The sequence below is a fragment of the Lithobates pipiens genome, unplaced genomic scaffold (genome assembly GCF_037356315.1).
Source record: "Lithobates pipiens isolate NorthernLeopardFrog02 unplaced genomic scaffold, aLitPip1_a1.2 Scaffold_23, whole genome shotgun sequence".
Taxonomy (NCBI): Eukaryota; Metazoa; Chordata; class Amphibia; order Anura; family Ranidae; genus Lithobates; species Lithobates pipiens.
The window spans coordinates 229,969,971-229,987,359 of NW_027507785.1; the positions used below are offsets into that span (position 1 = coordinate 229,969,971).

At 45.6% G+C, this 17,389-nt stretch overlaps 1 protein-coding gene across 2 annotated transcripts in view; it reads right to left on the reverse strand.

Annotated features, from left to right (window-relative positions):
- MTF2 (metal response element binding transcription factor 2) overlaps positions 1–8,329 on the reverse strand; it is an 82,361-nt gene extending 74,032 nt beyond the window's left edge. The window contains exon 1 of one of the 2 annotated variants that reach the window (XM_077452905.1): positions 8,116–8,329. In XM_077452905.1, coding sequence (XP_077309031.1) covers positions 8,116–8,120 — 5 coding nt within the window. In that variant the 5' untranslated portion in view covers positions 8,121–8,329. The remainder of the gene's footprint in view (positions 1–8,115) is intronic. The other variant, XM_077452904.1, reaches the window with a different exon arrangement.
- Between the last annotated feature and the right edge of the window lie 9,060 nt (positions 8,330–17,389).

The window sequence follows — 17,389 nt, forward strand, 5'->3', positions numbered from 1 at the left end:
CCAACATGTCACGCTTCAAAATTGCGCCCGCTCATGGAATGGCGACAAACTTTTACCCTTTAAAATCTCCATAGGCGACGTTTAAAAAATTCTATAGGTTGCACGTTTTGAGTTACAGAGGAGATCTGGGGCTAGAATTATTGCTCTTACTCTACCGATCGCAGCGATACCTCACATGTGTGGTTTGAACACCGCTTTCATATATGCGTTCGCTTCTGCACGCAAGCTTGGCGAGACAGGGCGCATTTAAAACATTTTTTTTCTTATTTTAACTTTTATTTTAACTTTTTTCACTGTTCTTTTAAAAAAAAAAAAAAAATGTGTGTCACTTTTATTCCTATTACAACGAATGTAAAAATCCCTTGTAATAGAAAAAAGCATGACAGGTCCTCTTTTATATATGAGATCTGGGGTCAGAGAGACCTCACATCTCATATTTACACTAAAATGCAATTTAAAAATGTCCCTCTAAGAGCTATGGGCAATGACTTGGAGACAGGTGGGGGGCTGGGGGCTATCTTCCCCTCACTCGTCTCCATGTCAGGCCAGGGACAGGTCCGGATCGCCGTCACGGACCTGGCTCCTAACTTTTTTAGCTGGCTCCTAGATTCCAAGCAAATTTGTCAACCCCTGGCATAAGCCCTGGCAAAGCTTGCGTTTTTATTGATACATCAGGCTAAATCTGAATAGAGGCACCATCAAAGTCTATAGGGCCCTTGGACCAAGCCAGGTGTAGAATTTCCTCCTTGATAGTTGAAAAAAAAAAAAAAAAAATTAACCCTGCAAATGACATGCCGCAGCATAGCTAGGAAAGCCTGGCCCTGTTGAGATGAAGGAGGCGCTCTGGGGCCTAGCACATGACGGACCCCCATTAAGATCAGCTGAGGGGAGTTTGTCCAAGATCTGGTTCAGGATCCCCACCACCGTGAAATGGAGATCTGGTCCCATAGTGGCTTCAGGAATGCCGCGTAGGCGCAAGTTATTTTGCCTGCTGCGGTTCTCTATGACATCCAGCCACAGGTGGACATCTATGAGGTGGCGACGGAAGGACTGGTGCTCAGTCTCCAAGGTGGAGAGACTGGTATCCGCAGAGGTAGTGAAGGATTCAAGTTCCAGCACCCACTCCTCCACTATCTACCTGCTGACAGAGAGCATGCAACTCCCGGAAGAGGGCATTAACATTTGAAGCAGCCATGTCCTGTAGATGACGCTTGGTGGGAAGGCCTTGGTGGGGCCGAAGATTTTCTTTAGAAGGAAAAGTATTCAAAATAACTTTGTTTTAACACTCTGTACAGTTTATTCAGATTTTTGTTCCCTGAAATGCCTTGTAATATCAGAAGTAGAGGGTTAACAACCACTGTAAAAACTAAAAAAATAAAATAAAAACAAATACTTTTAAAAAACACAAACCACATATAGCATAAGCAAACATCTGTTTGCTACCCATTTCTTCGTCAGCATCAGGCTCGGTTCACACAGGGGCGACTTGTCCAGGCGACTTTGTCGCCTGACAAGTCGCCCCCGTTCTGTACTACGGAACCGTTCTAATAGGAGCGACTCGAGTCGCTCCGACTTAGAAAAAAGGTTCCTGTACTACTTTTGCGGCGACTTGCATTGACTTTTATACAGAAGTCGTTTTGCAAGTCGCCGCTGAGGTCGCGGCGCTGCAAGTCGCGCCGCGTCCTGTGTGAACCGAGCCTTACAGTAAATATACAAATGTAACTGTAAACATCGTTTAACTGTGGATCCGACTTTGCCCTGCGACTTGAAGTCTGACTTCAATGATGGGTATCCAACTCTTAACCCCCCTCTGACATGCAGGCATGTGTCTGGTATGAATCTTTAGGGGGAACTCCATGGCAAATTAAAAAAATAAAAAAGCCGTCATGGGTCCCCCTCCAAGAAGTCACCGCCTGGGGCATGATGGGGCGGTGACATCATAAGGGGCGGGACCTCCGGGTGACATCACCCGGTGACCACACCCTATGTCAATATAAGTTGTGGCATACTGTGCACTCAGCACTGGAGCGGGGGAGTGCGTTGAGTCAACATCGGAAAAACAGAGGGAGAAGACATTGAAGACCCAGCAGAGGCAGAAGAAAGCAGACAGAGGGAGAACCGGAGAGGGCTAGAAGACATCAGCGGATTAGACCCAGAGAGGGGAGAAGAACCGGCAGAGGCAGAAGATGTCAGTGAAAGAGGCAGAAGAGCCAGAGAGAGAAGAGATTAGAAGAGACGCCGGAGCTGCCTTAATAAATTACTTTGAAAAACCTGTGTACTGTGTTATTTTTTGGTGTGAATGGGTAGGGGATACTCATTCACATAGGGTGGGAGGCTGGGATCCAGACGCCCCCTTGTTGAAGGGGGCTTCCAGATTCCAATAAGCCCCCGGCAGACCCTCAACAACCAAGGTTGGCGAGAAGAGGCCACTGTCCCCATCAACATGGGGACAAGGTGCTTTGGGGTGGGGGTAGTTTGCTTGTCCCCACCCCCTTCCCTGACCTGCTGGGCTGTGTGCTTGGATAAGGGTCTGGTGTGGATTTTAGGGGGGACCCCCACGCTGCTGGCATGAGGGTTCCCCTTAAAATCCATACCACACTGAAGGGCCTGGTATGCTATTGGAGAGCGAACCCATGCCAGATTTTTTATTTTTACATTTCTGTGGAGTTCCCCTTCAAGATCAGAGCACAACTCGCATGCCAAAGTCGGATCACTTAAGAGGGCGAGCCGACTTCAGTGACTGAAGATCAAAGTTGGACCAAAGTATTGCAAGGACTGACTTGAAGTCCTACTAATATGAATGGTTGTAATTGGAAATCATGGGGGAACGACTTGTTATTCGACTTTGCAGTCCCAAGTAGTGGGACAAGTCGTACGAGTGTGAAAGGGGCCTAAATTGATCTGTGCTATTTGCATTTAAAATCATGTGGAGAGCCAACAAATGTGCAAGTTGTGCATTTGTATTTTATTGTATTCATTTCCTGTGTTGTTCACAAATCATCACAAACTTATAAGCAACTGTTATCTGCTATATTGCTGTCAGGAAAAGCACCTGCACCATTAGACGTTACATCTGTATGAATAAAAGGAGAACTTGCCTTTGACAAAGGCAGAACAAAGCCTGATAAGAACCTGGCTCACAGGAAGACACAAAGAGGTGCTGCCATAGCCACATCCGCATGGACATTTACCCTGCCTGACCCAATTAACCATTTAGCTGCCAGCAGACGGAAAGAAAAAAAAGTGTGCAAAAATAGTTGGAATACAGATATAATACAGCTACCTCTAATATTTTTCATAACAAAGTAGTTTTCACCCTGCCCATGTGGATTAGATCAGACATCATTCAGCCAGACAGGTTAAACAAACTATTCAGGCCAACAAAGCATTCTACAAACTGGGAAATTGTACAGTTGCAAACTTTTATTTATTTATTTTTTTTAAACAAACTTGTTATACTTACCTCTGTGCAGTTGGTTTTGCACAGAGCAGCCTGGATCCTCCTCTTCTCGGGTTCCTCTCTGCTACTCAAAGCCCCTCCCTCCTTTGAGTCCCCCTAAGCCAGGGGTCACCCAAGCTGAGTCAGAGCTCAGAGTATTCATTCAGACATGGAGCCCCAACCTGACCATGCCCCCTCTCTCCCCAGACTGGCTGAATGACAGCCGTGGGCATTAAGATAAAAACCCTTCTGCCTTTACAACTCCTTTAAAGTGTTACTAAACTCACAACAGTAAAATCAGTCAATATTTGCAATAAAGCATGCTTGTTGTACTCACTGTGGAACCTACGGGTTAATCCTGCACAGTGTGTATAAAGGTTGTTTGATCCTGTCTTCTGAGCCTCCCCTTCTACTATCCCCAATCCATCTCCTGATAGAACAGGGCCTTGGAGGCCCTCTGCACAGGCTCAGTTTGGTGTGTATTGCTAGAGTTTTTTTTTCTTGGGAGGGTGTATTGCTAGAGTTTTTTTTTCTTGGGAGGGTGCATATTATCAGCACAGGGCCAATCAGCACCTTTTATGACAGAGGGTCAGGGGTCCTGCAGCCTCGTAGGACAGTCAGCGGAAAATGAAGTCTTCTCCTGCAAGCTTTAACCAGGCACTGATAGAAGTCACAAGACTGCTATGTACTGCTGATGAGAAAAAGCATTTAACAGTTTATATTTACTAAAAACTATTTTGTTTCCTTGTTCTGTGTACTGTGGGAGACCAGATATCTTGAATGCAGGGTCCAGGTTTTAATAACAAATTTAAGATATTGATAAAGTACTGTTCCTGGGAGCAGTGGCACTGATCTTCACTAGGCATTGAGGCAGCAGTGGGAGTCATTGGCTTCTGCTGCCGTCAATTTCTGTGAGAAGGGAGCTTTGCCAAACCACGTGCTGTGTGTGTCAATAGAGACAGCATGAGCGGGATCAAGCCCACACATGTGCCCCCCTAGCAAGCACCTAGAGGGGGAAACACAGGAGGAGGAGCGGAGTGCACCAGCAAACCACCAAAAGAGGAGGTTCAGGCCGCTCTGTGCAAAACTACTGCACACAGCAGGCAAGTATAAAATTTGTTATTAACCACTTCCCGACCACCGTATAGTAAAATGACAGCTGGGCGGGAGCACTTTTGTTTATACGACGTCCTCCCATTCTCGCTGCTTATGCACGCCCACAGTGATCGGGTGTGCGCCATGTCCCACAGGGCATTATTGGTCTCGGTAAAGACACTATGATGTAGGCTCTTTACCATGTGATTAGCTGCGTCCAATCACATTGTTATCAGCATTCCTCTCCCAACGCTGTCCTGATCAGTGCAGCCCCAACAGTCTTTAGCAGAGTGGGAGAAAAGCTGTAGATTTCTCTTATTCAGCCTGGAAGGTTGAACAAAATAAATATATATATTACAGTGTATAGCCAGGTTACTTCTAGCTAAAAAGACCTTTGCAGCAATTTGGGAAAAAACTCACAGGAAATGCAAATATTTTCTAAAGTGAAGGTATAGCATATTATCAATGAGTGCATATATTAAAGTGGAAGTCCACCCTAACACTTAAATTCACCCCTGTAATCATTAATGTGAGCCAAGTTCAGCCTTATACCTCGAAATTACTTCAATTCTACTTTCTTTAGAGTCTAAAAGCAACCAGTGGGTGTGGTTACCGAAAGCTAATGACATGTCCAGGGTTGTCCTGTTCCTGTGTAGCCAGTGGGCATATACAGGATGGGGGGGAGCTGATCATAGGTTCCTGGGGGGCGGCAGTGCACATATACAGTATATAGCTGTGCTGGCCTGGGAGTGAAGACTATCACAGGAGATGGGAGCTGGACACAGGAACTGGATACTGTCCAGTGTAGCTGGAAGTGCTGGGGTCTTAGCTTAATCTACAATGATCCCTATACACTAAAGGAACAGTACAGGCAACCACACTAAGGCTCCAGTCCCAATAGTAAGAAATAAAGTTGCAAGACAAGTCACATCCCATTGATTTCAATGGCACCCGTTACCATCAATGCAACTGAAAAGGTGCAACTTTTGATGCAACTGATCCAGTGTGTAAAGTTGGATCAAAGCTGCACTCAGTCGCACTTTAGCCTTAGGCTGTTTCCACTAGTGTGACTCCAAAGCTGTGCGATTTAGAGTGTGACTGAGTGCAGCTTTGATCCAACTTTACACTATGGATTAAATTGGCATCAGAAGTTGCAACAAAGTGGTGTAGGCACCTCTTCAAAGTTGCTGATTTTCAAAGTTTCATAGATGGAAACTTTTGCCATTGAAATCAATGGGCTGTGACTTGTCATGCGACTATGTGTCCAAAGTCACATGACATGTTGCACTAGAGGAAACTGGGCCTTAAACTCATTACTCACATGTAATGTGCAATAGAAATCAATCTGTATCCTTCATTTGTACCCTATTTCTTCCCCAGCTCCCTCCGCAGTTCACAGTAGCTGGGCATGTGCCACACCATGCACACAGTGCCATGCAGAAACAACCACGTGGCTGTACACTGCACAAAATCTTCAGCCTGTTGCATTGTAATCTATATTACAGTTTCTAACAAACATAAAGTACTTCCAAAGCCTGCCCTCTCAGGAGATGCTGCTGGCCAAAACAAGGCTATGAAGACAGGAGGGGGATCATGTTCTGTGAAGAATAGGAGGGATGGGGGCAGGTCTAGGCATTCCTGTATAACAACCGACAACCTTTTCAGAAAGTGAAAGAGTAACAAATTCAGATAAAAGGGGGATAGCGTTGTCGGTGAAAAAAGGCATGTAGCTGATTGTCTGGCTTAGATAAGACTAATCTAAACAATCACCTAACCAGAAAAGGAATGTTAAGGTTAAGGATATTTAACATACTATTATAAGGAAAAAAATATATAAAAAATTTGACAGTTTTCAACATGACTCCCTTTATGATTTTGCATTCCTACAAATATCATTATTGTATTAAACATAGTACAGAAGAGCCTCCTTACAGCGGTAGTAAACTATTTTTAATCTTGTACCTACAAGTAAGCCTATAAGGAGACGATTTACCTGTAGGTACAGTGAACATCTCCTAAACGCGCACCATTTTGGGAGATATTTACATGTGTAGCAGCCGCTGAAATCACTGGCGCATGCGCACTGTGCTCCCAAGAGACAACATGCCATACATTGAGGAAGCTGTGCCACGACCTCATCGTGGCCTAGCCATTCAAAAGGCCAGAGATCGCAAACCCAGAAGGAAGACTGGGTGAAGATGGTATTCTGCTTGGACAAGAATCTTCACTGAGATTTCTGCATATTTTAATGAAGACTGCTGATTTAAAGATTTTGTCAATTACTTTTAAAACTACATTGAAGGTTATACAATTCTTACAGTTCATTCACACCTTTGCACATGTTAAAGAGGACCTTCTACTGAAGATGAAAGCCCTGCACTGGTAAAAGCCAGGAATGCTGTGCGATTCCTGTTAAAAATCACAAGTGGTTCCCTGCATAGTGTGAACCGGGGGCTTAAAGAGGAAGTGCAGGGAGACTTCCTCTTTGTCTCCCTGCAAATGTAAAGCATAATAGGCTACTATGCTTCGCATAGTAGCCCATTGTGTGTCACTTAACTGACACAGGAGCCAGAGATGCCACTGCTGTCCCCTGTAGCATGGAGCGCCCATCTTCCGGGTATCGCTGCTCCGGAGCAGTGATGACGTCACTCCCACACATGCGCACGGGAGCCGCCGCTAACAGCATATCGCCGTTAGCAGCGGCATGCTCAGTGCGCCTGCCAGCTGATGTCTACAGCGAATGCAACGTAGACAGCGGCGTCTGTCTTTTTGTAAATGGTTTAGGAGATATTTCTTGGACCTACAGGTAACCCTTAATCTAGGCTTACCTGTAGGTCAAAGTGGTTTGTAAGGGTTTAAAACCACTTTAAGCCCAACTCTATAAAAATTCTCTTGACCTGCAATACAAAGGGTAAGGTGTGCCATACATGCTGCAAAATCTCTTTCTTGTAACCATGTGTTGCAGGAAAGAAATTTGTTCAATTCCGCCATCAACAGTGTTGACAGAGTTCCCTTTCACTGTAAAGGGGGACTCTGCAGACTCTGATGTAAGGGAGAACCCTGGGGACTCAAACATAAGGGATGTTGTGGTGTAGAAAGAGGACTGATGTAATGAGTGCTCTGAGAACCCTGCTTTACCTTAGCATACTCAGAGGCAGGAGAGTGAAGGGGGGAGACTCAGTCCAGTCTGAATGTTTCCAGGTCTCAGACAGTCTGAAACCCGGACTTATGATTCCAAACCCAAACTGTCCGGGTGAATCCCAAACTGGTGGCATCCCTATGTGTGATGGAGGCCTTACCACTTACTCCATTGAACCCAGAGCTGTAGGTTTAGTCTCTACTATCAGGGAGGGGTTCGTTATAAAGGTTCCTCCATGTTAGACAGGACTGCTGTAGAAGGGTCTGTGAAGGTGTCAGCCCAGCATGGCCCCATGCTCCTGATAGAAGAGGAGAGCCATTCATTTCTAAGGAACAATGAGTGACAGGCTGACAATGGAGGGGTCCGGCCTGCTGCGCCTCATTGCCCCGGCGGGGAGAAGGCCGCTCGGCATACAAGGAGGCCCTCTCCGGGCCACACTCACCTCATTCGGTCACTTCAGTGGTGCAGAGCGCCCCCCACAGCGAAAACACGAGTCAGCGCTTCCAGCGGCTCAGTCACCGGCCCTCAGCGAGGCGGAAGGGATGAGAGCTCCGCTCTACACAGACCCAGCTAACGGCCCGGTTCGGTTACACACCTTCGCCATTTTGGTTTCCCGCGGAGCGCACAATGCATTGTGGGAGCAAATACAAAACACTTCACCAACCCTCCGTGCGCATCCGTACAGGGGGCTGATAGCGCCGGTCACATGACAAGGAGGGGGCGGCGGGGAGGCCATCTTTGGTGAGGGCAACCTGCCAGTCTGTGGGAGGAAAGGATAGATGTGCCAGACAAAGAGGGGATGGGATAGCCTGGCCCTGAATTGTCATTGTACAGGAGGATTTCTGTCACCGCTCTTTTATTGGGGCATTTATTATCTATGTTGTAATCTAATTGGATGAAAGACACTTTCAGGAGGGTACAATAGTGTATTGGAAATAAATCACCTATATGACCTTACTGATATCTGCTGGTGTTTTTGCTTCTAATACACCAAACAGCTATAACTAGATGATCACCCACCTAAATATTGGGTAGGTTCCCCCTTTGCTGCCAAAAGACAAAAAAAGAGCCCTGACCCATCTCAGCCTGGATGGCACTAGACCCCTGAAGGTCTGATGTGGTATTTGGTACCAAGCTGTCAGCAACAGATCTTTTAAATCCTGTAATTTGCGAGGTGGGCCCTCCATGGGTCAGACTTGTTTTTCCATTTTTGCAGCATGGCAGGGCGTATTATCCTCTTGAACGAGGACACTGCCATCAAGGAATACCATTTCCATGAAGGGGTGTACTTGGTCACTAGCAATGTTTTACTTAGGTGGTACGCCCATACTGCATGCTGGTGCCATCTCTTCCCCACACACCCGGCCACCCACATGATGTAAAAGAAAACTTGATTCATTGGACTGGCTACCTTCCTACATTGTTCTGTGGTCCAGTTCTGATGTTTACGTCTCCATTGTAGGCACATTTGGCTGTGGACACAGGTCAGCATCGATTGGAGCCAGAATTACCTTTTTGCAGCAGTTGGAGCTACAGTAGCTCTTCTATTGGATCAGACTACAAAGGCCAGCCTGCGATAGTGAGCCTTGGCCGTCCATCCCACAAGAGCTGCAGTTTTAGAGTTGTTCCGATCCAGTCTTCTAGCCATTACATTCTGACCCTTGTCAAAATTGCTTCCACTTGCCCATTTTTGCAGCTTTCAGCAATTCAACTTTAGGACCAACACACATTTTTGCTGCCTAATATATCCCACTGACCCACATGTGAGTGTGTGTGTGTGTGTGTGTGTGTGATGTGTCCCAAAATCACATCACATTTTTAGGAGTTACAGAGCATCTTCAGTAACTCAAAAAAGGCCATTATCTGAGGGGATCATTCCTAAGTGGAGGGTTCATGAATTGGTTTGATCTGGTTAGGATTGTCCAGAAAGTGAGCATGATCTGGTCAGGACTGCACATAAACTGGGTGCATTAAGTTTAAGCTGGGGTCAGGGTTGATAGTGTAGACTGGGACATTGTATATACACTGTATATAATGCCACACTTTTTTTGAAAGGGAATCACAAGAAGACCTTTACATAAAGACCTAAATAAAATTATAGGGTGGGAAAAAAAATGGCAAATGAGGTTTAATGTTGAAAAAAGTAATGCACTTGGGGGCTAAAAATATAAATTAAAGTTACTTGCTAGGGGGAATCTGGGATGGAAAAAGATCTTGGGGTCCTAGTAAATGACAGGCTCAGCAATAGCATGCATGCCAAACAGCAGCAAGCAAAGCCAACAGAATATTAGCATGCATTAAAAAGGGTATTTATTCAAAAGATAAAACTCTAATCCAGCCAAAACTCTGGTTCGGCCACATCTGAAGCATGCCGTCCAGTTCTGGTCACCAGTCCTCAGAAAGGATGTGTTGGAACTAGAGAGAGTCCAGAGAAGTACAACATAGCTAATAAGGGGACTGGAGGCCCTCAGTTACAAAGAACAACTACAAATATTAAACTTATTTTCCCCGGAGATGCAATGTTTCAGAGGGGATATAATAACGATATACAAATATCTTAATGATGATTCTAGCATAGGGAATAAACTATTCAGTCCCAGGCAATATAGGAAGAAATAGGGCCATTCAATAAAATTAGAGGAGAAGCAGTTTAATCTTACCTACTTCAGCCCTGGAAGGTTTTAGCCCTTTCATGACCAGGCCATTTTTTGCAATATGGCACTGCATTTATTTAACTGACAATTGCGCGGTCATGAGACACTGTACCCAAATAAAAATTATGTGCTTTTTTTTTATCACAAATAGAGCTTTCTTTTGGTGGTATTTGATCACCTCTGTGGTTTTTATTTTTTGCGTTATAAACAAAAAAAGAGTGACAATTTTGTTTATCAATTTAGGCCAATATGTGTTGTGTTACATATTTTTAGTAAAAAAAGAAAAAAAACGGGGGGGGGGGGGGGGGGGGCGTGGCCAGGATGGTGGACGGAGCAGACATGCTTTCTGAGCTCTGCTGGAGAAAAATCAGTTTATTGATCCGCTTTCGGATATAACTGCCCCCTTAGTGGACTGACAGCCCCTGCATGCCTCCTAGATCCTCTGGGGGCCCGAAACAGGGCAAAAAGCTGAAGTTTCCACCTAATATTAACCACTTAAGGACCGCCGTATTGCCATTATACGTCATCAGAATGGCACAGGCAGGCACAAGCACGTAGATGTACGTGCCTGCCTTCCAGCGGGTGGGGGGTCCGATCGGACCCCTTCCCGCTGGATATGGCGGTCCGTTTCCCTCCGGGAGCGATCCGTGATGAGGGGATGGCCGTTGGTTTCTGGCCACCCCCTCTCGATCACTCCTGGCCAATGACGAACTTCCTCCCACTGTGTATTGTTTACACAGGAAGGAGGAAGTGATGTCATTCTCCTCGGGGCAGTCTTTTTGACCGGACTACGAGGAGAAGACTAAAAGTAAGTGCACCAAAACACTACACTGACACATAGGTACACATAGGTACACAAACCCCCCCCCGATCCCCCCCCGATCGCCCCCCGATCCCCCCCCGCCCCCCCCCCCCCAGTCACAGTGTCACTGATTGCATTGATAATTTCTTTACTGATCAATGCATTCAGTGTCAGTTGTAAAAGTAAAAACTGTCAGGGCAGTTAGTGTTAGGTCCAGGGTAGCCCCCTGTCACCCCCCAATAAAGATTTAACCCCCTGATTGCCCCTAGAGTTAACCCTTTCACCCCCTTTTGCCAGTGTCACTAAGCGATAATTTTTCTGATCGCTGCATCAGTGTCGCTAGGTAGCTAGTTATTTTTTTAGGTTCACCGCCAGGTTTTTATATCGCTAGGTACCCCGATATACTACCCAATAATGGTTTTAACATCCTGATTGCCCCTAGTTAACCCTTTCACCCCCTTTTGCCACTGTCACTAAGCGATCATTTTTCTGATCGCTGCATCAGTATCGCTACTGTCGCTAGGTAGCTAGTTATTTTTTTAGGTTCACCGCCAGGTTTTTATAGCGCTAGGTACCCCGATATACTACCCAATAATGGTTTTAACATCCTGATTGCCCCTAGTTAACCCTTTCACCCCCTTTTGCCACTGTCACTAAGCGATCATTTTTCTGATCGCTGCATTAGTGTCGCTACTGTCGCTAGGTAGCTAGTTATTTTTTTAGGTTCACCGCCAGGTTTTTATATCGCTAGGTACCCCGATATACTACCCAATAATGGTTTTAACATCCTGATTGCACCTAGTTAACCCTTTCACCCCCTTTTGCCAGTGTCACTAAGCGATAATTTTTCTGATCGCTGCATCAGTGTCGCTACTGTCGCTAGGTAGCTAGTTATTTTTTTAGGTTCACCGCCAGGTTTTTATAGCGCTAGGTACCCCGATATACTACCCAATAATGGTTTTAACATCCTGATTTCCCCTAGTTAACCCTTTCACCCCCTTTTGCCAGTGTCACTAAGCGATCATTTTTCTGATCGCTGCATCAGTGTCGCTACTGTCGCTAGGTAGCTAGTTATTTTTTTAGGTTCACCGCCAGGTTTTTATAGCACTAGGTACCCCGATATACTACCCAATAATGGTTTTAACATCCTGATTGCCCCTAGTTAACCCTTTCACCCCCTTTTGCCAGTGTCACTAAGCGATCATTTTTCTGATCGCTGCATCAGTGTCGCTACTGTCGCTAGGTAGCTAGTTATTTTTTTAGGTTCACCGCCAGGTTTTTATATCGCTAGGTACCCCGATATACTACCCAATAATGGTTTTAACATCCTGATTGCCCCTAGTTAACCCTTTCACCCCCTTTTGCCAGTGTCACTAAGCGATCATTTTTCTGATCGCTGCATCAGTGTCGCTACTGTCGCTAGGTAGCTAGTTATTTTTTTAGGTTCACCGCCAGGTTTTTATATCGCTAGGTACCCCGATATACTACCCAATAATGGTTTTAACATCCTGATTGCCCCTAGTTAACCCTTTCACCCCCTTTTGCCAGTGTCACTAAGCGATAATTTTTCTGATTGCTGCATCAGTGTCGCTACTGTCGCTAGGTAGCTAGTTATTTTTTTAGGTTCACCGCCAGGTTTTTATAGCGCTAGGTACCCCGATATACTACGCAATAATGGTTTTAACCCCCTGATTGCCCCTAGTTAACCCTTTCACCAGCGATCACAGTATAAGTGTCACTGGTGACGCTGGTTAGCCAGTTAGTTATTTAGGTTCCCCGTCAGGTTTTTATATAGCGCCAGGGACCCCCATATACTACCTAATAAAAATTTGAACCCCCTGATTGCCCCTAGTTAACCCTTTCACCACTGATCACCGTATAAGTGTTACGGGTGACTCTGGTTAGTTTGCTTTTTATAGCATCAGGGCACCCACCATTTATTACCCAATAAAAGTTTAACCCCCTGATCACCCGGCGGGTGATATCAATTAGGTTTTAGGGTCAGGGTCTGCGTCGCCCCAGGCAGCGCTAGGTTAGTGCCAGTACTGCTAACACCCACGCGCAAAGCATACACCTCCCGTAGTGGTATAGAATCTGAACAGATCAATATCTGATATATTTAAATCCGGAAGGCAGTGCTTGGTTTTCGGGGTCCCGTAGGTGGCTAGGCTCCCAAAAAGTCCCCCACATGTGGTATCCCCGTACTCAGGAGAAGCAGCAGAATTTATTTTGGGGTGTAATTTGAATTCTGCCCATAGCATGTGTGAGCAATATATCATTTAGTGACAACTTTGTGCAAAAAAAAAAAAGTTTGTAATATTCCCGCAACTTTTGGCAAAATATAAAATATTCCATGGACTCAACATGCCTCTCAGTAAATAGCTTGGGGTGTCTACTTTCCAAAATGGGGTCATTTGGGGGGGGTTTTGTGCCATCTTGGCATTTTATGGCCTTCAAAACTGTGATAGGTAGTGATAGGTAGTGAGGAGTAAAATAAAAAATGTATGCCCTTAGAAATCCTGAAGGCGGTGCTTGGATTTCGGGGTCCCGTACGCGGCTAGGCTCCCAAAAAGTCCCACACATGTGGTATCCCCGTACTCAGGAGAAGCAGCAGAATGTATTTTGGGGTGTCATTTCACATATGCCCATAGCATGTGTGAGCAATATATCATTTAGTGACAACTTTGTGCAAAAAAAAAAAAGTTTGTAATATTCCCGCAACTTGTGGCAAAATATAAAATATTCCATGGACTCAACATGCCTCTCAGTAAATAGCTTGGGGTGTCTTCTTTCCTAAATGGGGTCATTTTGGGGGGTTTTGTGCTATTTTGGCATTTTATGGCCTTCGAAACTGTGATAGGTAGTGAGGAGTTAAATCAAAAATTTGCACCCTTAGAAATCCTGAAGGTGGTGATTGGTTTTCGGGGTGCCGTGCACGACTAGACTCCCAAAAAGTCCCACACATGTGGTATCCCCATACTCGGGAGAAGTAGCGGAATATATTTTGGGGTGCAATTCCACATATAACCATGGCATGTGTGAGCAATATATCATTTAGTGACAACTTTTTGTAAAAAAATTTTTATTTTTTTTTGCCATTATTCAATCCCTTAGGACAAAAAAAATAAATATTCAATGGGCTCAACATACCCATCAGCAATTTCCTTGGGGTGTCTACTTTCCAAAATGGGGTCATTTGGGGGGGGGGGGGGTTTGTACTGCCCTGCCATTTTAGCACCTCAAGAAATGAGATAGGCAGTCATAAATTAAAAGCTGTGTAAATTCCAGAAAATGTACTCTAGTTTGTAGACGCTATAACTTTTGCGCAAACCAAAAAATATACGCTTATTGACATTTTTTTTACTAAAGACATGTGGCTGAATAAATTTTGCCCTCAATGTATGACTAAAATTTAGTTTATTCGATTTTTCTTATAACAAAAAGAAGAAAATATCTTTTTTTTTCAAAATTTTCGCTCTTTTTCCATTTATATCGCCAAAAAAAAAAAATCGCAGAGGCAATCAAATACCATCAAAAGAAAGCTCTATTTGTGGGAAGAAAAGGACGCAAATTTCGTTTGGGTGCAATATTGCATGACCGCGCAATTACCAGTTAAAGCAGCGCAGTGCGAAATTGGAAAAAGACCTCTGGTCCTTAAGGTGTTTATTGGTCCGGAGCTGAAGTGGTTAAGACTGCAGAAGCTCCGTCTGTGAATCAACGGTCTACACCTGCGCACCTCAGCAGCATTGCCTAAAAGACTGACCATGTGTTTATTGGTATACTGGAGGTAATGGCAGCTATTACCTTGTGCCGTACAGCTCTTACGACCAAAATTGAAGCCATACAACTGGATGTGGGACTGCTGAGGCAAAACCTGGATAAGATCCGCTCCAGAATAGCAACGGTGGAGCAGCAGGTCGGAGCAGTGGAGGACACAGCAACTGACCATGAGGCTTCCATTAGAGTGCTCCAAACGAATGGTCAGGGCACTGGAATATAGGGCGGAAGATGCCAAGAACCGAAGCCGAAGGAATAACCTCCGTATCGTCGGGCTCCCGATGGGGTAGAGGGACAAAATCCCACTGTCTTCATGGAGGATTTGCTACGATCGGCTCTTCCTGAGGCACGGCTATTGCCTTATTTCACGGTGGAAAGAGCTCACCGAGTACTACTGAGGCCGGGACCGGAGGGTGCAGCCCGCACATATGCTGATCCTATGCTTGCTGAATTTCCGTGACAGAGATGAGCTCCTGAGAGCGGCCCACGTTGCGGGTGACATCCCTTAACTGAATACCAAACTCCTGCTGTTCCCCGACTACACGCTGGAGACACAGAGGCAGTGACGGTCCTTCGACACTGTGAGAGCGGCTCTCCGACTCAAACGTATCCGTTACAGTATCCTGTTACCGGCCAAGCTTCGTGTGGTGGACGGGGAAACGGTGAGGATCTTCACTAGCCCTAAAGAAGCTGGCACCTGGCTGGAGACACTGCCTCTATAATGTGCCCTTATGCTCCCAGCCATTTTTTTTGTTCTCTGTTGATTCTTCCTACGACTGTGACAGTTGCAGCTACAGCTGGGACTTTACACTGTGGAGGTAAGGGTGCTATTTCATTCGGACTAATCCCAGTTTTTTTACTCTGAACCCATTTTGATGACACTGTGACTTGTTCTGTTCATCCTGAGTTTTCTCTGATGATACGTATGTCCCTTCTTGTCCTGTGCCTTGCGCTGCAGTCCCGGTGTTATTGTTTCTATACCAGCCCCTCTCTTAATACAGAGCCCTATCTTGGGCATGTTTTGACTGTCTGAGTTTTTTTCCTTTTTGTCTTTTGGACCTCCAGCAACTCAATCCAGGGATATTTTGTTTTTGTTTTTTTCTCTTTTGGTTCCTGTTTATTACTATTGCAAACGTTGGGAAGGTTTGATCGGGCCCACACCTCCCAATTAATTTTACTTGAACTTGGTTCAATAACTTTTGTGGGATCATGTGCCCTCCGTTGTTTGGGGGTGTATGGGGTGGGGGGGGGGGTTTGGATGGCCGTTACTGTCTGCAGGCTGGTTGTTTCACTCATTGTATGTTCAATGGTATGCATGGTTGGTCTATGTGTGATTCTATTTGATATGTGTCACAAGTGGGCGCCCGGGGGGGTGCAGTCACCATACCACAAGAGAGTGGCGGGCTCCATGGAGCAAAGGATGGTGGGGGACTGCACACCTGCGGGTGAGCACAGAATATCTCAACATACTGGTATCTTCCTTTCATGGCTGAGTGGGGACTATGGCTAACTTTACAGTGCTTTCTTGGAATGTCAGGGGCCTTAACTCAGCCGTGAAACGATCCCTAGTGTTTAAATATATACAGAGGCATAGCCCCAGAAACTCACTTCATAGGTACCAGAATCCTGGTGTTGAAGAGGGCCTGGGTTAGTGCTCACTATCATGCTTCCTATTCCAATTATGCCAGAGGAGTGAGCATGCTAGTACATAGATCCCTAGCCTTTCAACTAGTGGCAGTTAAAACTGACCCCGGTGGAAGATATGCCCTTGTACATGCTTTGATAACTGGATCTCCATATGTTATCGTGGGGATATATTTGCCCCCCCCCCCTGCTGATGTGACCCTGCTTCATATGCTGATGCAAACCTTTATACAGTGTGATGTGAGTAGGGTGCTGCTTGTGGGGGACTTCAATCTGGTAATCTGAACAGGTTGGATAGGTTCCATGCCTCTCCTTCTCCCACTTCCGGACTGTCCCAATGGGCTTCCTCCTTTCATTTAACGGATCTCCGGTGCCATGTCCACCCCTTGGATGCCCAGTTTACTTGCCTATCCACTACGTATCAGATGATGTCCAGGTTGAACATGGCCTTCGCCCTGACCTGCTGCGGGAGATTTTTTCTACTGAGATTCTCTCCTGTGGAATATCAGATCATTCACCGTTGATGGTCACAGTTCAGACGGGTTCACCTGGGGGACGGGAGCTATGGAGACTGTCCAAATACTGGATTATGGATACAGGGATCCAAGAGGAGATGCCCAAGGGATTGTGCAATTTTTGGCTGAGTAATGGAGACTCCACTGGCTCATTAATTACATGGGATGCGTTTAAGGCCTGGGTGAGGGGTGAATATATCAGGAAAATTGCCCAAAAAAAGAGGGGAACTGTGCAGTCTCTCTGGCAGTTAGAGGCGCAGGCTCAGGACAAAGAAAGACTGTATGTCAGCAACCCGAGTTCTGTTAACTATGACTCCTGGCAAT